We start from the raw sequence: 23828 nt of genomic DNA on the forward strand, positions 1-23828 counted from the left end.
ACCTCACTAGTTTAGGGCTTCCCTGGTGGCTGAGAGGTTAAAGCGTCTGCCTGGAATGCAGACCTTATATACCTCTCAACTGGCAGCTGAGAATAGATAAAAAAAAATACTTCAAGGCCGTGAGAATTTCACCCAAAACCTTTCCCGTAACATGCATCTTGGGATGACATCAGCACGAGATTAGCTAGAAGAAACAGGTTAACCTAGAGCTAAAGGCTGTGGAAGTTTTACCCAGGCCTTTTCCCATAGCATTTATCCAAAGCTCAATAAAATGACATGTCCTTGAACAAGAGATACTGCTGCCTAAGAGGCTTACTATTCTAAGGCAAAAGAATGTGAAAAAGAAAGAATGTTTACCTCCTCCTTAAAGGGGCCTTAGGCTTGAACTCCTTATCAACCTACCTAAGTTAACTCTGGCAGAGGAACCAGAGATCAAATTGTCAACATCCCTTGGATCATCAAAAAAGCAAGAGAGTTCCAGAAAAATACCTACTTATGCTTTATTGGCTATGTCAAAGCCTTTGACTGTATGGATCACAACAGACTGTGGGAAATTCTGAAAGAGATGAGAATACCGGACCACCTGCCCTGCCTCTTGAGAAATCTGTATGCAGGTCAGGAAGCAACAGTTAGAACTGGACATGGAACAACAGTCTGATTCCAAATCGGGAAAGGAGTACATGAAGGCTGTATATTGTCACCCTGCTTATTTAACTTATATGCAGAGTACATCATGAGAAACGCTGGGCTGGATGAAGCACAAGCTGGAATCAAAATTGCTGGGAGAAATATCAATAACCTCAGATATGCAGATAATACCATCCTTATGGCAGAAAGTGAAGAAGAACTAAAGAACCTCTTGATGAAAGTGAAAAGGGAGAGTGAAAAAGTTGGCTTAAAACTCAGCATTCAGAAAACAAAGATCATGGCATCTGGTCCCATCAGTTAATGGCAAATAGATGGGGAAACAATAGAAACAGTGACAGACTTTATTTTAGGGGGCTCCAAAATCACTGCAGATGGTGACTGCAGCCATGAAATTTGAAAGACGTTTGTCCCTTGGAAGAAAAGCTATGACCAACTTAGACAGCATATTAAGAAGCAGAGACGTAACTTTGCCAACAAAGATACATCTAGTCAAGGCTATGGTTTTTCCACTGGTCATGTATGGACATGAGAGTTGGACCATAAAGAAGACTGAGCGCCGAAGAATTGATGCTTTTGATCTGTGGTGTTGGAAAAGACTCTTTAAGAGTCCCTTGGACTGCAAGGAGATCCAGCCAGTCCATCCTAAAGGAAATCAGTCCTGAATATTCATTGGAAGGACTGGAGCTGAAACTGAAGCTCCAATACTTTGGCCGCCTGATGTGAAGACCTGACTCATTTGAAAAGACCCTGATGCTGGGAAAGACTGAAGGCAGGAGGAGAAGGAGACGACAGAGCATGAGATGGTTGGCTGGCATCTCCGACATGATAGACATGAGTTTGAATAAACTCTGGGAGTTGGTGATGGACAGGGAAGCTTGACGTGCTGTGGTCCATGGGGTTGCAAAGAGTCAGACACGACTGAGCAACTGAATGGAATGGAGCTGAAGTTAACTCTCTCATTTCCCCCTTTTTCTTTTAGGAGAATATTGTCGCTCAGGGGAAAGGGGCAGAGAAATCTGTCAGTAACTGCTTGCTGTGGGTGAGGGGCACCCACCTTAAGCTGTTGAAGCAGTATATTCTCCTTACCCTTTTATTCCGGGTTTCTGATCCAAGGGCCCCAAGTCATAGCTAGAGGAGGCAGAAGTTGTAGGAGCATGAACAATCATTTGTAACTTAAAAAACCTCAAGCCCCTTAGATACAAAATTTGTTATACAATTACAGATAGAAGGAGCAAACAGCAAGAATAAGATGATTACAATTATTACAGTCAAGATATTTTTCTACCAAGGAGAACTTGTAAACCACAATTATATCTGTGACCTGGGTGGAACATATAAGGAGTCCATTTTGAAGGGTGACCAAAATCTTTGTATCTCAATTACTTTGTCTTTGAAGTCATTGTATCCTTTAGAAAGAACAAACTAGACAAGTAGTTTAAAAGGCAGAGACCAAAAATCAGTAAAAGAATTATTGTAATCAGTGATCCAAGCAAGAGTAAGAATCAGGTTACATTTGGTAGTAACTTTGGTCCTGATCTAGACAGAATCAACACTTTGGCTGGCCTTTTTAGTAGAATAGAGCCATGTGGCGTGTTCATATACATCTTGAATATGGTTTAACAAACCCAGTTAGAAGTAGTTGAAAGAGTGACAACCTAAACCTTAATAGACAAAATAAGTCTTACCATTGCTTTTTAGAAAAATGAGGCTGAACCCCTATGTAGACAGTTGTTTTAGGGAGACTTACAGCCAGGTAGCCGCTTGTCTAAGTTTGTCCAAGTAGGCTTTAACCTCTTATTGTGTTAGTTATATATAAGCCAAAGTAGCTGTCACCATTAACAATTTTAGCGTTTTTCTAGGTATGAGAAGATGCAAGAATTTGCGCTCAAGAAAATCTTTACCCGAAAATATCTAACTATCCGAAGGCCTGTTTTGTCCATTTTTTCAGAGCACAGGACGAGTGTCTAATTTCTGATTTTTGCCCTGAACTCCTTTCAGGGATGTTGAAGGTCAGCAGCTATAGTGTCCATGAGTTAATCTTTGTAGAGGCAGACAGCAAGTGCCATGCAGGGCCCCTTTATGGCCATGAGTTTGACCATGATTTGGGGCATTTCGTGACCATCTTGTCCCATGGTCTTCCTTGGTGGCTCAGAGGTTAAAGCGTCTGCCCGCGGTGCGAGAGACCTGGGTTTTGGAAGATCCCCTCGAGAAGGAAATGGCAACCCACTCCAGTACTCTTGCCTGGAGAATCCCATGGACAGAGGAGCCTGGTAGGCTACAGTCCACGGGGTCGCAAAGAGTCGGACACGACTGAGGAACTTCACTTTCACTTGTCCCATGGTGCTCTGAAGGCTCATTCCCAGGTCTGTTGAAGATTTCACTGATAGGCCACTCAGGGTGCTGTTACTGGACTAGGTAGGCCCTGTGTGCAGCAAGGCTGTGGACCGCACCTGTCTCACTAGTCTCTTGGTCCAGGAAAATATTCCCTTTTGCTTCTTCTCATATACAGAGTCACACCATTTTAATTATGGATTTTATAAGGAACTGTGTACCCTCATTATATCAGTGGCTCAGTCGCACACTTGGTAATGTAAGGGGCAACACTTCTTGAAACAGGCAATATAGAAAACAATATAGTTAGCAGTAATAGTAAAATCATAAGAAAGAACTTAAGGACTTCCCTTAGGTATAGCCCAGTGACATCTCCAGGTCATCTGACTTAGCTTGTAAAATGATTATAGCCTGCTGGTAATCTCCTGGTTGTAGACCCTGAAACATCTGATCTTTATTTAAAGACTGATTACTGAGATAAACTTTAGAAACAAACTCAGAGTGTCCTTTTTAATAACATAATTAAACCTCTTAGCAATGTAACATAACCACAAGGAACTATCTCAGAAGTGAGTCTTAGTAAATACAGACCTTAATTAGCAAAACTGCAACTTAATATTCAGTGAAACATAATAGATGCCACAGGCCTGACATCAGTTGGGTGGGTTTTTCTTTTATAGCTCTCCAGTATACTTTGAGATTTCTGTATATGTCGAGAGACAGTCTTTTTTACCTTGATGAGGCTGTACAGAACCCAAATCTCCAATTTCTGGAGGGATAAGGTAAAGAGAAAAGAAAAATGGTTTTAATTTTACCCACAAGTGTGAATCACTAAATTGTTTTCAGGCATCAGTAACTTGAGGAGAAGAGCTTCTTTATATCTGAAAACAAAGGTTAGAAGCCAGTAATATGTCAGACAAAAAGTCATGAAAATTGTAATCATATTTAGCAGTCTGTTTAATCTCATGCAACTGATCCCTTTGTTCTGCCATCCCTGCCCAACGACTGAGGATGCCAGTGAAAACGATAGTCTCCAAGAAGCTCATGAAGTTCTTTGCCAATGTCTGTAATGCCTGTCCAGCAAAGTGGGTGCCCCAATCACTGGAGATTGTAGAACATACATTTTAACCAATTTTTTTTTCTCCATTGTGAGATATTAACCCTGAAGCCAGAAAAGTCTTTATCTTATCAAATAAAAGTGAACTTTGTCAGGGAGCCAGACAAGTTTCTGTCTTAGAACTCCCATAGCTCTGACTGGTTTACAAGCATTGTTTATCCATTTTAAATTCCCTGATGAGAGGTTAATTTTTGTAAAAGAAGAATGAGCTTTGTCTATGTGCGCCACAGTCTGCCATCAAAATCCACATTCCAAGAAAACTTTGTTCTTTTAACAGGGAGAGAAAACCAAATTTCATTTCGGTGCCAACTTATATTCACTGTGAAACAATAGCTATTCACTTAGTCAAAGTACCAATAAAAGATTTCAAAGGCAGTTTGATGTCTTACGAAACTTGTATCATGCACAAAACTCTTTTACTTGTCACAAACCTTTTTACACTCATTTGTGCATTTAGAGAACAGCCACCTGTAAGTTTAGACTTACTTTCTTTTTCTTTAGTAGAATGTAATTCCATTTCTTATACCTTTTTATTGAAAATATACATCCTGCTTTTCTTCAGCAACCGTGAATGATACTTTATATAACATTTTGTAGATTGGGGCTTCCCTTGTGGCTCAGCTGGTAAAGAATCCGCCTGCATTGTGAGAGTCCTGGGTTCGGAAGAGCCCTTAGAGAAGGGAAAGGCTACCCACTCCAGTATTCTGGCCTGGAGAACTCCATGAACTGTATAGTCCATGGGGTCACAAAGAGTCAGACACAACTGAGCAACTTTCACTTTCAAACATAAATCACCCCAAGCTATGCCACTTGTAAAAGTATCAATAAACAAACATTAATACCAGGTATCAATTCAATAATGAGTATTTCCCAGTTCACACAAGCCTGCAATTCATTTTAGTTTAATTTTCTTGAATTTAGAATTGTTTGATATGTAAGCACTTTTCTTTAAGCCAATTAAATAGAGCTCATTGACCAATTAGCCTTCAGCAGTGTTGTCCAAGTACGGAGACACACTGAGACACAAATAAATCTGGACAGAGAGAGATCTCACAGTTTTCCACTTGAAATTTAAAATATCTCTTTGTCCTTTTTTTCCCCTTTGGCTTTAAGTTCTACCAGTTTGCTCATGGCTGGAGTCCCAGACAGAGTGGGCTGTGTATCTCAAGAACATGATAAGAGTTAACTTCAGGGTTTTTTTCCCAGGCATGTTTCTATTTCTCAGGCAGGGTTGGAGCTCCAAAAAAAGTGTTTTAATAAGCCAGCTTTTTTTTAATTGCACGTGCAAAAAAAAACCTAATTTTGCAATTTCAAAAAGATTTCATTTAAAGCATTTTCTCCAAAGTCGGAAGAATTTCGTGGTCATTCAGTGTCAAAAATGTCTTCTCTCCTTTTTGTAGTCAGAGTTTAAATGACTGTGACTTTTAAATTTTAACCAAATTTAAACCAAAGAGTGTTCAAATTGCCTCTGATGACAGAGGCAGACTGTCTGATAAGATGTTCTCCCAGTAGGGTTTGTCTCTCCAGGCAGGTGAGGTCTTCTCTTCAAGCAAAGAAAGCCTGTATATAAGGGACTTTATAGGCTCTGGGGATCAAACTTATCCCAGGTTTTCCAAGATACAATTCAAAGGGGGTGGTTCTGGAAATATTAGCTCCCGTCTGTAAGAGAGAAAAAAGTGGTGCCCAGTGCCATAGCTTTTTTTTTTACCGGCGGCGTCCCTCCTTGCTATAGATGGGGATGGAGACTGGTCTTCCCCCTAAGCTTCCTTCCCTGGCCAAAGTTAACCTGTCTCTTACTGACATGGATGTCTCACTGTCATCCCTCCCTGCTCTACCACCGAGGCATGGTGGAGATGCACCAGGGGTAGACCTAATGACATCCCAGACTGATGTACAGTTCCTCACCATTAAAACCTTTGCCTGATTTCTGCTCCTCCTCTGATGCCACCCGGAGTGGTATGTGATAGCAAAAGAGGTGGTGAAGGACTGGCCAGCAAGGAAAAAGTGATTTTTGTCCTTGAGCTATTAGGGCCAATCTTTCCAGTTCATTTCCACAGATTCTACAGAAAGAATGTCTAAGGAGTTGAGACAAAAGCCACCAGAGTGCCTCCTCTGGTTTGCTAACAGCCAGCATTACCAAAGGAAGAAAAGCCCACTGCACTTCCAATCTGACCAGATCCTAGGATTCCCAATCTGTGTCCTCAGAAGTCGCATAGCCACCAGCAGTGCCTCCATATAAACTGGAGGAACAGGTGTGACAAGGACTCACTTTCAGGTTATGGGCCCCGGAGGCAGGCAGCTGAGAGAGCAACCTCTAGCCTGAGAGGTGTTCCTGGAGTCAGAGCTCTTCCCAGCTCCCAAATGTGCTCCTGTCTGCAGTGCACGAAAAGAAAATGCAGGTGTAAATTTTGGCTTCTAGCAAGAATAGGTGTTTTGCGACTGTCAATCCAAATTTGAGGTCTTAAGTAATAGTACACAGTAACAGAATGGGTTGCAAGTCCCTTGAAAGTCTGTGATTCAACAGATTAGGTTAGTAGTTTCAGTTCCCCAGGCAGTTACGAAATGGTCAAAGAGACCAGGAAAAGGTGAGCGAGAAAGGAAGTTTGGTCCATATGCTTTTGAGTTAGTAGAGACTCTACAGTAGAAGAGCAAGAGTCCCAACTCTGAGTATTCTTACCTGTCTTGAAGATCCTGGATGACCCCCAAGCTTACAGTGAACAGTGCCGCCAGATTCGTGGTTTCTCCGAAGGAGAAGATTTAACTCAGGCACCAAAGACAGTCTCAGTCACTCAGAGCTTTGTGTAGATTTTATTTAAAGTGAAAGTGGCAGAAAAAACTTCTGACATAGACATCAGAAGGAGAGTACCCACCTCACTAGTTTAAGTGGGGCCTTATAATACTTCTCAACTATCTGCTCAGTTCAGTTCAGTCACTCAGCCATGTCTGACCCTTTTGACTCCAAGGACTGCAGCACCCCAGGCTTCCCTGACCATCACCATCTCCTGGACCTTGCTCAAACAAATGTCCATCAAGTCGGTGATTCCATCCAACCGTCTCATCCTCTGTCCTCCCCTTCTCCTCCTGCCTTCAGTCTTTCTCAGCATCAGGGTCTTTTCCAATGAGTCAGGTCTTCGCATCAGGTGGCCAAAGTATTGGAGCTTCAGAGTCAATCCTTCCAATGAATATTCAGGACGGATTTCCTTTAGGATTGACTGATTTGATCTCCTTGCAGTCCAAGGGACTCTCAAGAATCTTCTAAATACCGCAGTTCAAAAGCATAAATTCTCTGGTGCTCAGCCTTCTTTATGGTCCAACTTTCACATCCATACATGACTACTGGAAAAACCATAGCTTTGACTAGATGGACCTTTGTTGGTAAAATAATGTCTCTGCTTTTTAATATGCTGTCTAGGTTGGTCATAGCTTTTCTTCCAAGGAGCAAGCATCTTTTAATTTCATGGCTGCAATCACCATCTGCAGTGATTTTGGAGCCCAAGAAAATAAAGTGTCAATGTTTCCACTGTTTCCCCATCTATTTGTCATGAAGTGATAGGACCAGATGCCATGATCTTAGTTTTCTGAATGTTGAGTTTTAAGCCAACTTTTTCATTCTCTTTCACTTTCTTCAAGAGGCTCTTTAGTTCCTCTTCACTTTCTGCCATAGGGTGGTGTGATCTGCATATCTGAGGTTATTGATATTTCTACCGGTAATTTTGATTCCAGCATGTGCTTCATCTAGCCCAGCATTTCTCATGATGTACTCTCTATATAAGTTAAATAAGCAAGGTGATCATAAACAGCCTTGGAGTAGTACTCCTTTCCTGATTTGGAACCAGTCTGTTGTTCCATGTCCAGTTCTAACTGTTGCTTCTTGACCTGCATACAGGTTTCTCAGGAGGCAGGTAAGGTGGTCTGGTATTTCCATCTGTTGAAGAATTTTCCACAGTTTGTTGTGACCCACACAGTCAAAGGCTTTGGCATAGTCAATAAAGCAGAAGTAGATGTTTTTCTGGAACTCTGTTGCTTTTTCGATGATCTAACCGATGTTGGCAATTTGATCTCTGGTTCTTTTGCCTTTTCTAAATCCAGCTTGAACATCTGGAAGTTTTCAGTTCATGTACTGTTGAAGCCTGACTTGGAGAATTTAAAGCATTACTTTGCTAGCGTGTGAGATGAGTGTAATTGAGCAGTAGTTTGAACAGTCTTTGGCATTGCCTTTCTTTGGGATTGGAATGAAAACTGACCTTTTCCAGTCCTGTAGCCACTGCTGAATTTTCCAAATGTTTTGGCATATTGAGTGCAGCACTTTCACAGCATCTTCTTTTAGGATTTGAAATAACTCAACTGGAATTCCCTGATATCTCAGTTGGTAAAGAATCCACCTGCAATGCAGGAGACCCCAAGTCTATCCGTGAATCCTGAACATCTCCCTGGAGAAGGGATAGGCTACACGCTCCAGTATTCTTGGGCTTCCTTTGTGGCTCAGCTGGTAAAGAATCCACCTGCAGTTCAGGAGACCTGGGTTCAATCCCTGGGTTGAGAAGATTGCCTGGAAAAGTGAAGGGCTACCCACTCCAGTATTCTGGCCTGGAAAATTCCATAGATTGTTTAGTCCATGGGGTCACAAAGAATTGAACATGAGTGAGCGACTTTCACTTTTCAACTGGAATTCCATCACCTCCACTAGCTTTGTTCATAGCGATGCTTCTTAAGACACTCTTGACTTCCCATTCCAGGATGTCTGGCTCTAGGTTAGTAATCACGCCGTTATGGTTATCTGGGTCAGTAAGATCTTTTTTGTATAGTTCTTCTGTGTATTCTTGCCACCTCTTCTTAATATCTTCTGCCTCTGTTAGGTCCATACTGTTTCTGTCCTTTATTGTGCCCATCTTTGCATGAAATGTTCCCTTGGTATCTCTAATTTTCTTGAAGAGATCTCTAGTCTTTTTATCTGGAATAGATACAAAATGCCTCAAGGCTGTGAGAATTTCGCCTAGACCCTTTCCCATAACATGCATCCTGGGATGACATCAGCACAAGATTAGCTAGAAGGAACAGGTTAATCCAGAGCTCAAGGCTGTGGAAGTTTTACCCAGGCCTTCTTCCATAGCATTCACCCAAAGCTCAAAAAAAGACATGTCCTTGAACAAGAGAAACTGCTGCCTGTGAGGCCTACTAATCTAAGTAAGGCAAAAGAATGTGAAAAAGAAACAATGTTTACCTTCTCCTTCTTGGACACCTTGTCAACCTGCCTAAGTTAACTCTCTCTTGTCCAGGGATGAAGGATAGACCAAGATAAGGAAGCATGGCAAAAGGTAATTGCCTGGGGTTATTAACTCATCTTTCCATTTAAGAGTCAGTTCAGTTTATTCTCTTTGCGACCCCATGAATTGCAGCACACCAGGCCTCCCTGTCCATGACCAACTCCCAGAGTTCATTCAAACTCACGTCCATCGAGTCAGTGATGCCATCCCGCCATCTCATCCCTTCTCCTCTTGCCCCCAGTACCTCCCAGCATCAGAGTCTTTTCCAGTGAGTCAACTCTTCACATGAAGTGGTCAAAGTATTGGAGCTTCAGCCTCAGCATCAGTCCTTCCAAAGAACACCCAGGACTGATCTCTTTTAGAATGGACTGGTTGGATCTCCTTGCAGTCAAGGGACTCTCAAGAGTCTTCTCCAACACCACAGTTCAAAAGCATCAATTCTTCGGTGCTCAGCTTTCTTCACAGTCCAACTCTCACATCCATACACCATCCACTAATTCCAGTTTTATTTCCATAAGCAGTTTGGTATGGGCATTCTTATAGTTGCTTTTCTGTTTATTTTCATACAAATAAATTTGTCTATGATTAGTTTTGCTCTATCATTTTTACATGTATCTATTGATCAAGTTTTTTTTTTAAATAATTTGTGGAAAAATTACTGTGAAAATATTTCATGCTTACTAAGTCATTGTATGACTACCATAGTTTTAGATAATTATTCCTGTTGCTAACAATTACTATTATATTTTTTTGTCATTTCTATTTTTCTCACTTGCCTTTTCTATACTCAGTATTCTGTGGGATGGTTTGCAATTTTAAGATATTTGATATGAATTAAAAATGTTTCTATAATACATATTTTTGTTACATAAATTACAAATATTTTCTCCCAGTTACTTTTTTAAAATAACTTTCATTTTTTTAATTTTTATTTTCATACTGTAGTTGATTTACAATGCTGTGTTAGTTCCATATGTACAGCAAAGTGATTCAGATAGACATATACACATATCCATTCTTTTTCAGATTCTTTTCCCATATAGGTTATTACAAAGGCCATATAGGTTTTTACAATAGATTGAGTAGAGTTGTCTGTTCAGTAAGTAGGTCCTTATTGATTATATATTTTATATACAGTAGTGTGAAGGACAAGGAAGCCTGGTCTACTGTAGTTCATGGGGTCAGACATGACTTAGCAACTGAACAACAACACTTCACTTAGTATGATAATCTCTAGGTCCCTCGATATGTTTACAGGTGACATAACTTCATCCTTTGTTATGGCTGATATGCCATCGTATTGCGCATGCTAAGTTGTTTCAGTTGTGTCTGACTCTGCGACCCTATGGACTGTAGTCTTCCTCTATCTATGAGATTCTCCAGGCGAGGATACTGGAGTGGGTTGTTGTGTCCTCCTCCTGGGATCTAACCTGCATCTCTTATGTCTCCTGCATTGGCAAGAGGGTTCTTTATCACTCGTGCCACCTGGGAAGCCCATGTATTAGGTTGTGTAATTAGGTTTTATTCAGTTCAGTTCAGTTCAGTCTCTCAGTCGTGTCCGACTCTTTGCGACCACATGAATCCCAGCATGCCAGGCCTCCCTGTCCATCACCAACTCCCGGAGTTCACTCAGACTCACGTCCATCGAGTCCGTGATGCCATCCAGCCATCTCATCCTCGGTCATCCCCTTCTTCTCCTGCCCCGAATCCCTCCCAGTATCAAAGTCTTTTCCAATGAGTCAACTCTTCACATGAGGTGGCCAAAGTATTGGAGTTTCAGCTTTAGAATCATTCTTTCCAAAGAAATCCCAGGGCTGATCTCCTTCAGAATGGACTGGTTGGATCTCCTTGCAGTCCAAGGGACTCTCAAGAGTCTTCTCCAACACCACAGTTCAAAAGCATCAATTCTCCGGCGCTCAGCCTTCTTCACAGTCCAACTCTCAGATCCATACATGACCACAGGAAAAACCATAGCCTTGACTAGACGGACCTTAGTCGGCAACGTAATGTCTCTGCTTTTGAGTACGCTATCTAGGTTGGTCATAACTTTTCTTCCAAGGAGTAAGCGTCTTTGAATTTCATGGCTGCAGTCACCATCTGCAGTGATTTTGGAGCCTCCAAAAATAAAGTCTGGCACTGTTTCCACTGTTTCCCATCTATTTCCCATGAAGTGATGGGACCAGATGCCATGATCTTCGTTTTCTGAATGTTGAGCTTTAAGCCAACTTTTTCACTCTCCTATTTCACTTTCATCAAGAGGCTCTTTAGTTCTTCTTCACTTTCTGCCATAAGGGTGGTATCATCTGCATATCTGAGGTTATTGATATTTCTCCCAGCAATCTTGATTCCAGCTTGTGTTTCTTCCAGTCCAGCGTTTCTCATGATGTACTCTGCATATAAGTTAAATAAGCAGGGTGACAATATACAGCCTTGACGCACTCCGTTTCCTATTTGGAACCAGTCTGTTGTTCCATGTCCAGTTCTAACTGTTGCTTCCTGACCTGCATACAGGTTTCTCAAGGGGCAGCTCAGGTGGTCTGGTATTCCCATCTCTCTCAGAATTTTCCAGTTTATTGTGATCCACACAGTCAAAGGCTTTGGCATAGTCAATAAAGCAGAAGTAGATGTTTTTCTGGAACTCTCTTGCTTTTTCGATGATCCAGCGGATGTTGGCAATTTGATCTCTGGTTCCTCTGCCTTTTCTAAAACCAGCTTGAACATCTGGAAGTTCATGGTTCACGTATTGCTGAAGCCTGGCTTGGAGAATTTTGAGCATAACTTTACTAGCATGTGAGATGAGTGCAGTTGTGTGGTAGTTTGAGCATTCTTTGGCATTGCCTTTCTTTGGGATTGGAATGAAAACGGACCTTTTCCAGTCCTGTGGCCACTGCTGAGTTTTCCAAATTTGCTGGCATATTGAGTGCAGCACTTTCACAGCATCATCTTTCAGGATTTGAAATAGCTCAACTGGAATTCCGTCACCTCCACTAGCTTTGTTCGTAGTGATGCTTTCTAAGGCCCGCTTGACTTCACATTCCAGGATGTCTGGCTCTAGATGAGTGATCACACCATTGTGATTATCCGGGTCGTGAAGATCTTTTTTGTACAGTTGTTCTGTGTATTCTTGCCACCTTTTCTTAATATCTTCTGCTTCTGTTAGGTCCATACCATTTCTGTCCTTTATTGAGCCCATCTTTGCATGAAATGTTCCCTTGGTGTCTCTAATTTTCTTGAATAGATCTCTAGTCTTTCCCATTCTGTTGTTTTCCTCTATTTCTTTGCATTGATTGCTGAGGAAGGCTTTCTTATCTCTCCTTGCTATTCTTTGGAACTCTGCATGCAGATGCTTGTATCTTTCCTTTTCTCCTTTGCTTTTTGCTTTTCTTCTTTTCACAGCTATTTTTAAGGCCTCCTCAGACAGCCATTTTGCTTTTTTGCATTTCTTTTCCATGGGGATGGTCTTGATCCCTGTCTCCTAGGTTGTATTAGGCAAATATAATTAGATTGTAATTAGTCTATGTATTAGGTTGGTGCAAATGTAATTGCAGTTTTTGTGTTGTTGAAATTTGCCTTTTGATCTTGAATACATTCTTAAATAAATGTGGTTATGTTATATCATTTTAATGTGCATTTCTTGCTTCATGTTTTTTTGTTAATGACTTAGTACATGCTGTTTATTTTAGACTATGAAAATGATGTTAGACAAAAAGCATATTCAGGTGATTTTCTTTTTGACTTCAAAATGGGTTGTAAAGGAATGGAGATAGACAACTCGGAATGTTTTGCCCAGGAACTGCTAATGAACACAGTGCAGCAATGGTTCCAGAAGTTTTGCCAAGGAGATGAGAGTTTTAAAGATGAGGAGTACACAGTGTTCATTGTAGCACTGTTTATAATAGCCAGGACATGAAAGCAACCTAGATGTCCATCAGCAGATGAATGGATAAGAAAGCTGTGGTACATATACACAATGGAGTATTACTCAGCCATTAAAAAGAATACATTTGAATCAGTTCTAATGAGGTGGATGAAACTGGAGCCGATTATACAGAGTGAAGTAAGCCAGAAAGAAAAACACCAGTACAGTATACTAACACATACATATGGAATTTAGAAAGATGGTAATGATGATCCTGTATGGGAGACAGCACAAGAGACACAGATGTATAGAACAGTCTTTTGGACTCTGAGGGAGAGGGAGAGGGTGGGATGATTTGGGAGAATGGCATTGAAACATGTATAATATCATATATGAAACAAATTGCCAGTCCAGGTTCAATGCATGATACTGGACGCTTGGGGCTGGTGCACTGAGACGACCCAGAGGAATGGTACGGGGAGGGAGGAGGGACCAGGGTTCAGGATGGGGAACACGTGTATACCTGTGGCAGATTCATGTTGATGTATGGCAAAACCAATACAGTATTGTAAAGTAAAATAAAGTAAAATAAAGTAAAAAATAAAATAAAAAAGTACAAATCAAAATAAATAAATAAATACAGATGAGGAGTACAGTGGCCAGCCATTGAAAGTTGACAGTGACCAATTGAGAGCCATCATTAAGCTGATCCTCCTAAAACTACACAAGAAGTTTCCAAAGAACTCAACACTGGCAATTCTGTGGTCTTTGGGCATTTGTAGCAAATTGGAAAGGTGAGAAGCTTAATAAGTGGGTGCCTCAGAAGCTGACTACAAATCAAAAAAATGATTGTTTTGAAGTGTTGTCTTCTCTTCTTGTCCACAACAATGAACCATTTCTCGATTGTGACATGCGACGAAAAGTGGATTTTATACAACAACTGGTGATGACCAACTCAGTGGTTGGACCAAGAAGAAGCTCCAAAGCTCTTTTCAAAGCCAAACTTGCACTAAAAAGGTCTTGGGCACTCACTGTTTGATGGTGTCTCATCCATGACAGCTTTCTGAATCCTGGAGAAACCATTGCATCTGAGAAGTATGCTCAACAAATTGATGAGGTGCACCAAAAACTGTAACACCTGCAGCTGATATTCGTCAACAGAAAGGGCCCAGTTCTTCTCCACAACAACACCTGACTGCATGTTGTACAACCAATGCTTTACAAGTTGACCAAATTGGGGTACAAAGTTTTGTCTCATCCGCAATATTCACTTGCCCTCTCATCAACCAATTACCACTTCTTCAAGCATCTCAACAATTTTTTGCAGGGAAAATGGTTCCACAACCAGCAGGAGGCAGAAAATGCTTTCCAAGAGCATTTCCAAAATGATTTCCAAGTTGAATCCCAAAGAACAGATTTTTTTTTAATATAAATTGATTTATTTTAATTGGAGGTTAATTACTTTACAATATTGTATTGTTTTGCCATACATCAACATGAGTCTGCCACAGGTATACACATGTTCCCCATCCTGAACCCCGCTCCCTCCTCCCTCCCCGTGCCATCCCTCTGAGTCGTCCCAGTGCACCAGCCCCAAGCATCCAGTATCATGCATCGAACCTCGACTGGCGATTCGTTGCATGTATGATATTATACATGTTTCAATGCCATTCTCCCAAATCATCCCACCCTCTCGCTCTCCCACAGAGTCCAAAAGACTGTTCTATACATCTGTGTCTCTTTTGCTGTCTCACATACAGGGTTGTCGTTACCATCTTTCTAAATTCTATATATATGCCTTGCTACTGCTACTGCTACTGCTACTGCTACTGCTACTGCTACTGCTAAGTCACTTCAGTTGTGTCCGACTCTGTGCGACCCCATAGACGGAAGCCTACCAGGCTCCCCCATCCCTGGGATTCTAGTATACTGTATTGCTGTTTTTCTTTCTGGCTTACTTCACTCTGTATAATCGGCTCCAGTTTCATCCACCTCATTAGAACTGATTCAAATGTATTCTTTTTAATGGCTGAGTAATACTCCTTTGTGTATATGTACCATAGCTTTCTTATCCACTCATCTGCTGATGGACATCTAGGTTGCTTCCATGTCCTGGCTATTGTAAACAGTGCTGCGATGAACATTGGGGTACACATGTCTCTTTCAAGTCTCGTTTTCTCGGTGTGTACGCCCAGCAGTGGAATTGCTGGGTCATATGGCAGTTCTATTTCCAGTTTTTTTTTTAATATAAATTTATTTATTTTAATTGGAGGTTAATTACTTTACAATATTGTATTGGTTTTGCCATACATCAACATGAATCCACCACTGCTATAGGAATAAACCAACTTATTTCTCATTGGCAAAAATGGGTTAATTGTAATGATTCCTGTTTTGATTAATAAAGATATGTTTGAGCTTAGTTGTAATGATTTTAAATTCACCATCTGAAACCACAGTTATTTTTGTACCAACCTAATATATATGGGCAACATCTTCTTTATCCCTTTTTTCTGTTGATGGACATTTAGGTTGCTTCCATGTCTTGGCTATTGTAAATAGTGCTGCAGTGAACCCTGGGGTGCATGTATCTTTGCAAATTATGGGTTTCTCAGGGTATATGACTAGGAGTGGAATTGCTGGATCATATGGTAGTTCTATACTTAGTTTTTTAAGGAACCTCTATATTATTCTCCATAGTGGTTGTACCAATTAACATTCCCACCAACACTATAGGAGGGTTTCCTTTCTCGACACCCTCTCCAGCATTTATTGTTTGTAGACTTTTTAATGATGGCCATTTTGACCAATGTGAGGTGATACCTCACTGTGGTTTTGATTTGCATTTCTTTACTAATTCGTGATTTTGAGCATCTTTTCATGTGTCTCTTGGTCAGCTGTATGTTGTCTTTGGAAAAATGTCTATTTAGAGTTTCTGCCCATTTTTCTATTAGTGTGTTTGTTTTTATATTGAGCTGCATTTACTGTTTGTATACTTTGGAGATTAATGCCTTGAAGTTGCTTTGTCTGCAAATATTTTCCTAAATTCTGTGGATTGTCTGTTTGCTTTGGTTTCCTTTGTTAGGCAAGAGCTTTTAAGTTTGATTAGGTCCCATTTGTTTGTCTTTATTTTCATTACTCTAAGAGGCGGACTCAAAAAGATACTTGCTGCAATTTATGTCAGAGTCTTCTTTGTATATTTTCCTCCAAAGTTTTCAGCCTTAACATTTACATTTTTAATCCATTTTGAGTTCATTTTTGTATATGGTGTTAGAGAATATTCTAATTTCTTTCTTTTACATGTAGTTCTCCCACCTTCCCACACCACTTATTGAAAGAGATGGCCTTTTCTCCATTGTATGTTCTTGCCTCATTTGTCATAGATTAGTTGACTGTAAGTGCATGGGTTTATCTCTGGGCTTTCTATCCTGTTCCAGTGATCTACATTTTTATTTTGGTGCTGGTATCATACTGTTTTGATGACTGTAGCTTTATAGTATAGTCAAAAGTCAGGGAGCCTGATTCCTCTAGTTCCGTTTTTCTTTCTTAGGATTGCTTTGGTTATTAGGGTTTTTCTGTTTTCATATAAGTTTTAAAAAAATTTGTTCCAGTTCTGTGAAAAATACTCTTGGTAATTTGATAGACATTGCATTGAATATATAGATTGCCTTGAGTATTATAGTCATTTGGACAACAGTGATTCCTCCAATCCAAGAGCATGGTATATCTTTCCATCTCTTTGTGTAGTCTTCTGTTTCTTTCATCATGGTCTTATAATTTTTCAGAGTACACATTTTTGCCTCCTTAGGTAGGTTTATTCTTAAGTATTTTAGTCTCTTTGATAGGATGGCAGAAGGGATTGTTTCCTTAATATTTCTTTCTGATCTTTCATTGTTAGCATTTAGAAATTCAAGAGATTATGTATTAATTTTATATCCTTTAACCTTATCCAGTTCATTGATGAAGTCTAGTAGCTTTCTGATAGCATCTTTTCAGGATTTTTTAAATTAATTTGTATAGTATCATGTCATCTGCAAATAGTGGCAGTTTTACTTCTTTTCCAGCTTGAATTCTTTTACAGTAAATTCCCTACGTATGAACTACAACAGCATGTTAATAAGTCCAGTTTGTTGGTAAGCCCAACGAAGTTAGCCTACATACCCAACTAATAGAACTGGCTATATAGTACTGTACTGTAATAGGTTTATAATACTTTTCACACAAATAATATTTAAAAAACAAAAAATAAAGAAAACATTTTTATTCTCACAGTAAAGAACCTTGAAAAGCACAGTAGTACAGTACAACAGTTAGCATACAGGGGCTGGCATTGAGTGAACAGGCAAGAAGAGTTACTGAGTGGAGGGGGGATGGAGAGTGGGAGATGGCAGAACTGAAGAATCAGCAGCAACGGGAGATGCAGTTTCACTCACACTTGACATTAGTGGCATAGGTTCTGGTTCCTTGCTGGATTCAATTCTGTCTACCCTCTTGAAAAAAACGAATCCAATGATGTCTGTCTTTTCTCATCACAGATGACACGGTTGCACTGGATTGTATTTTGAATGGCTGCTGCGTCTTTCATGTACCATTCTGTGTTTATGTCCTGAGCCTCAAAAACTGACAGTACCTCCTCAAATAGAGAAAATCCCCTTGCATCATGAATCTCTTTGGTTCTTCAGTTACTACTTCTTCTTCTTGTCTCTCCATCCTTTCTCTGGGTCTCCAGTTCCACCATCAGTAAGCTCCTTGTGTTGTACAGAAAGGAGTTCCGTGTTACAAGAACAAGCAATGTCTGCCATCTTTTCACCTTGCTCCACTCTCAATTATTTTCACTTTTGTTTCCATCATTATTGCTTGGCACTTCTTACAGTACCAATTACAAGCTGCTTTTATGCTTACTCCCAGATATCCTGTAAAGATACTGTACTGCTGTGCTGTATATAGTACTATACAGTATAAAGTAGACAAAAGCACATCCATTTGTAGAGAATGCATGCAGTGACAATGCACGCCAGACGTGAACAAACTTACATGATTTGCATCTTTGAAAGCTCACAACTTTGAAGGTTTGTATGTAGCAGACTTAATGTATTTTTCCCCCCTCTGATGGCCATGGCTGGTAGTTCTAGAACTATGTTGAGTAATGTGGCAAGAGTGGACATCCTTGTCTGTTCCTGCTCTTAGAGGAAATGCATTCAGGTTTTCACCATTGAGTATGATGTTAGCTGTGGGTTTGTTGTATATGGCCTTATTATCATTGAGGTAGGTCCCTCTATGCTCACTTTATGGAGTTTTTCTCATAAATTAGAGTGTTGAATTTTTAGCAGAAGCTTTTTCTGTATCTGTTGAGATGATCATACGGTTTTTATACTTCAAGTTGTTAACATGGTGTATTGCACTGACTGATTTGCGGATATTGAAAAATCCTTGCATCCCTGGGATAAATCCCATTGGATCATGGTATATAAACCGTTTATTCTGTTGTTTGATCTGGTTTGTTAGTGTTTTGTTGAGAATTTTTGCACTTGTGTACAGCAGTGATATTGGGCTGTAATTTTCTCTTTTTTGTGTGGTGTCTTTGATTTGTTTTGGTCTCAGGGTAATGGTTTCAGGCCTCCTAAAATGAGTTTTGGAGTGTTCCTTCTTCAGCAATTTTGAAAAGTTTCAGAAGGATAGATGTTAATTCTTCTCTAAATGTTTGATAAAATTTGCTTGTGGAGCCTTCTGGTCCTAGACTTTTGTTTGTTATAAGTTTTTTAACCAGTTTCAATTTCAGCACTTGTGATTGATCTGTTAGTATTTTCTATTTCTTTCTGGTTCAGTCTTGGAAGATTGTACCTAACTAAGAATGTGTCGATTTCCTTCTAGGTCAAATAACGTTTAGATTTATAGAAACATTACAAAGACAGTACAGGGTGTTCCTGTATACTCTTCACCCAGTTTTAGTTTCCTTGAATATTATCATTGGAAGTAATTTGCTCAGGTTGCCATAGTAAGAAATATGCACTCATTGGCTTAAACAACAGAAAATTATTTTCTCACAGATCTAGAGGTTGGAATTCCAAGAGCAAGGTGCCAGCAAGATTCATTTCTGGTGCTTTCTTGCTATGACCTCATGTGGCCTTATCTCTGTGCTGTACGTTCCTGGTGTCTTTTCCTCTTCTTATAAGGGCACCAGTCCTATTGGATTAGGGCCCCACCCTTACAATCTCGTTTAACCTTAATTACCTCTTAAAGTCTTCCCTGGTGGCTCAGAGGTTAAAGTCTGCCTGCAATGCAGGAGACCTGGGTTCAATCCCTGGGTTGGGAAGATCCCCTGGAGAAGGAAATGGCAACCCACTCCAGTATTCTTGCCTGGAGAATCCCATGGACGGAGGAGCCTGGTGGGCTACAGTCCATGGGTCCCAAAGAGTCGGACACGCCTGAGCGACTTCACTTTCACTTTCACCTCTTTAAAAGGGCTTTCCTGGTGGCTCAGATGGTAAAGAATCTGAATGCAGTGCCAGTGACCTGGGTTTGATCCCAAGGTTGGGATGATTCCCTGGAGAAGGGAATGGCAACCCACTCTAGTATTCTTGCCTAGAGAATGCCATGGACAGAGGAGCCCACTGGGCTCCAGTCCATGGGGTTGCAAAGAGTCAGACAGGATTGAGTGACTAACCCCTCTTAAAAAGCCCTGTCTCTAAAGACAGCCATATTGAGGACTAGGACCTCAACACATGAATTTGAGGCAGGGAACACAGTTTAGTCCATAACATCATGCTGTATTACTGTGGGGCATTAAGAAACCAATACTGGTTGATATGTTATTGATATACTATTACATATCTAAATTCAAAATTCTCCAAGCCAGGCTTCAGCAATACATGAACCATGAACTTCCAGATGTTCAAGCTGGTTTTAGGAAAGGCAGAGGAACCAGAGATCAAATTGCCAACATCTGCTGGATCATCAAAAAAGCAAGAGAGTTCCAGAAAAACATCTATTTATGCTTTATTGACTATGCCAAAGCCTTTGACTCTGTGGATCACAATAAACTGTGGAAAATTCTGAGAGAGATGGGAATACAGACCACCTGACCTGCCTCTTGAGAAACCAATATGCAGGTCAGGAAGCAACAGTTAGAACTGGACATGGAACAACAGACTGGTTCCAAAGAGGAAAAGGAGTACGTCAAGGCTGTATATTGTCACCCTGCTTATTTATCTTATATGCAGAGTACATCATGAGAAATGCTGGACTGGAAGAAACACAAGCTGGAATCAAGATTGCCGGGAGAAATATCAATAACCTCAGGTATGCAGATGACACGACCCTTATGGCAGAAAGTGAAGAGGAGCTAAAAAGCCTCTTGATGAAAGTGAAATAGGAGAGTGAAAAAGTTGGCTTAAAGCTCAGCATTCAGAAAACGAAGATCATGGCATCTGGTCCCATCACTTCATGGGAAATAGATGGGGAAACAGTGGAATCAGTGTCAGACTTTATTTTCGGGGCTCCAAAACCACTGCAGATGGTGACTGCAGCCATGAAATTAAAAGACGCTTACTCCTTGGAAGGAAAGTTATGACAAACCTAGATAGTATATTCAAAAGCAGAGACATTACTTTGCCGACTAAGGTCCGTCTAGTCAAGGCTATGGCTTTTCCAGTGGTCATGTATGGATCTGAGAGTTGGACTGTGAAGAAGGCTGAGCACCGGAGAATTGATGCTTTAGAACTGTGGTGTTGGAGAAGACTCTTGAGAGTCTCTTGGACTGCAAGGAGATCCAACCAGTCCATTCTGAAGGAGATCAGCCCTGGGATTTCTTTGGAAGGACTGATGCTAAAGCTGAAACTCCTGTACTTTGGCCACCTCACGTGAAGAGTTGACTCATTGGAAAAGACTCTGATGCTGGGAGGGATTGGGGGCAGGGGGAGAAGGGGACGACAGAGGATGAGATGGCTGGATGGCATCACCGACTTTCTGGACGTTTAGTCTGTGTTCAGTTTTTGGCTGTTACAAATAATGATTCTGGGAACCACCGTTTGTCCCTTTCTTGGTGAACATGTGTATACATGTGTGTATATATCCTTAGAAGTGGAATTTTGCCCCCTCCCCGCCCCAAGTCAGAAGATGTGTGATGTTCACTCCTTATAAATGCCAGTTTTCTAAAATGGTTGTATTCTGGGATTATCTTGATAGCTGCTGGTCAGAGGAGAGGTCTATAGAGGTTTTTGTACCATCAATTAAGTGAACTGACCCAGAAGTGATGTATTTCACCTCTGCTCATTTAATCTCAAAGGAGTAAAGACAAGCCTACCGTGGCCTGGAATACAGGGAACCAGAACTATTATGTTCAGCTTTTTAATCCAGGTAGATGTGTGTGTGTGTGTGTGAATGTTTTAACAGAGGGAGACTTTTTTTAGGCACATGATTTTCTTCACATTTTTATTTAAGCAAATACCACAGATTTTAATATGAATTCTTATTGAGATTGTTACATAATTTGTGTTGAATTGTCTTTTAATTTCCTTTTGTTGCAAGTTATTTAGAAATAGGTTTTAAATATTTTCAGGTTGATAGATTTTTGCTTGTTTTATTATATTTTCATCAATAAACTTCAAATTTTCTTGAACTACAGTAATTGTATGATCTGTAAGTATGATCTTTGCTTTCCTGAATTTGTTTTGTTGTGATTTGCTTGTAACCTAGTAAGTGATGACTTCAGTGAATACCCTATTTTTTATAAATTTTGTGCTCCCTATTGAAAGTGATTCTCTTTATTTACTAGATCAAGCTTCTAATTCCTTATTTTATGTTTTGGAGGTGTGTTAGCCTATTATTATGACTTTACTAATTTTTCCTGTTTTCACTAGTTTTGTGTTATAGATTTAAAATGTTTAAGATGTGTGATGGTTGTAGTCTCTTGGTAGATTATGTAATCGTGAAGCATCTTTGTCTTTATTGCTTTTTGCTGTAAATTCTATGTCATCTGTTGTTGATATTGCTCTGCCTGCTCTTTTTCCTAGCAACTGTGTAATGTATCATTTTCTATCCTTAAAACACTTTCTGTATGGTTTTGTTTTAATTGTCTCTGTTAATATATAGGCTGAATTTGTATTTGTTTATGTATTTAGCTGAGTCAGGTATTAGTTGTGGCATGCAAGATCTTCACTGTGTCATGCGGGATCTTTCGTTGCAGCACATAGGTTCTCTAGCTGTGGTACAGGCCCAGCAGTTGCATTGCTGAGTGCTTTTACTTGCTGTGTGGCATGTAGGATCTTAGTTCTGCAACCAGGGATCCAGCTTTTGTCCCCTGCATTGCAAGGTGGATTCTTAACCACTGGACCACCAGGGAAGTCTCTATGTTGAATTTTAAAAATTCAATTTGAAAAAATTTTAATATGTGAATTTAAATATTTTGCATGTTGTATTCTTACTGATATGTTTGGAATTGTTTTGTTTTCTGATTGCCATGTTTCTTCTTGGTGTTTGATGCCTTGATCATGTTTTCTTAGTTTTATTCTTTCACTTGCTCCAGTGATTTGAAAGGTATGAAAACTTTGTAATTCTTCTGTTGGCTCCCTTTTTAAAAATTTATTTATAAAATATTTTAGAAATACAGGTGAATATGGAGACTTACATATTGTTGGGGGAGGATGTCTGGAGCATCTTTAGACAAGATTCCTCTTCCCCATTTTGTTCTGGAGGAGTTGACTGAGGAACATAGGAGTTAAACAGAAAAAAAATTAAATGTAAACTTTATTACTGATAACATTATGGAGCTTGGTTTATACCTATGTACATTTATATCTGTAAGCTAGTGGAATTACTTACACAAATAGTCACTGGCATATTGGGCAGCCCCAGGGATGAATTCCAGATGATACATCTGCAAATTGGTGGAGCCTCCATCATCTTGAATCCTTGGGTTACTGTGCAGAATAGAGCCTCCTCCACTGCAGCATCTGGGCTGGACATGCAGCACCAGCAAGAAATAACCTCTTTTGTAAATTAAATCATAAAGATGTAAGAGTTGTTTGTTACCATACATTATTCTGACTAATAAAGTCAACTTATAAGGCATAGAGCAGACCAAAAACATACTCACTGTAGGTAGGTAAGAAAAAGAGGAGCAAGGTAGGATAATGAGGTTTCTTCTTTTGTGAATTTCTTAGTCCCAACCTCTGCCCATTTGTTTGATGGGAGTGTTAGCTTTTTGTCTTTGATTTATAGTTCTTTGTAAATTCTGAATACTAATCTTTAGTTGCTTTCGTGCACTGTACCTGTCTTCTTGGACTGTGAGTTACCTTTTTAAATTTTGTTTTTAGGGTCTTAAAAGCAGAAGCATTAAATCTTCATGTAATCAAATTTCTCAATCTTTTGCTTTATAGACTTTTTTGTTTGTTTTTATTTTTTTAAATCCATCTCTACCCCACTGTTTGAGTTACTTTTCTATATTTTCTTCTAGGACTTGTAAAACTTTTCTTCTTATAGTTAGGCTTTTACAAAAAATTTTTACTTAGTATTTCTTTGGCTGCTCTGGGTCATAGCTGTGGTATGAGAACTCTTACTAGTGGCATGTGGAATATAGTTCCCAGACCAGGGATCTAACCTGAGCCCTCTG

The 23828-nt window shown here is 40.0% G+C and overlaps 2 protein-coding genes across 11 annotated transcripts in view; one reads left to right on the forward strand and one right to left on the reverse strand.

Annotated features, from left to right (window-relative positions):
• CDC14B (cell division cycle 14B) overlaps nucleotides 1-23828 on the forward strand; it is a 132132-nt gene that overhangs the window by 34982 nt on the left and 73322 nt on the right. The window lies entirely within an intron of this gene.
• Nucleotides 9890-13819, reverse strand: LOC132659148 (uncharacterized). Its single transcript, XM_060409067.1, has one exon. The coding sequence runs from the start codon at nucleotides 12809-12811 to the stop codon at nucleotides 11843-11845; it is 969 nt and encodes a 322-aa protein (XP_060265050.1). The 5' UTR covers nucleotides 12812-13819; the 3' UTR covers nucleotides 9890-11842.

This window comes from Ovis aries, chromosome 2 (genome assembly GCF_016772045.2).
Source record: "Ovis aries strain OAR_USU_Benz2616 breed Rambouillet chromosome 2, ARS-UI_Ramb_v3.0, whole genome shotgun sequence".
In the NCBI taxonomy this organism is placed as follows: domain Eukaryota; kingdom Metazoa; phylum Chordata; class Mammalia; order Artiodactyla; family Bovidae; genus Ovis; species Ovis aries.

Excerpts from the sequence above, each read along its gene's own strand:
- LOC132659148 (XM_060409067.1), bottom strand. The coding sequence starts at position 12,811 with ATGGAAAAGAAATGCAAAAAAGCAAAATGGCTGTCTGAGGAGGCCTTA.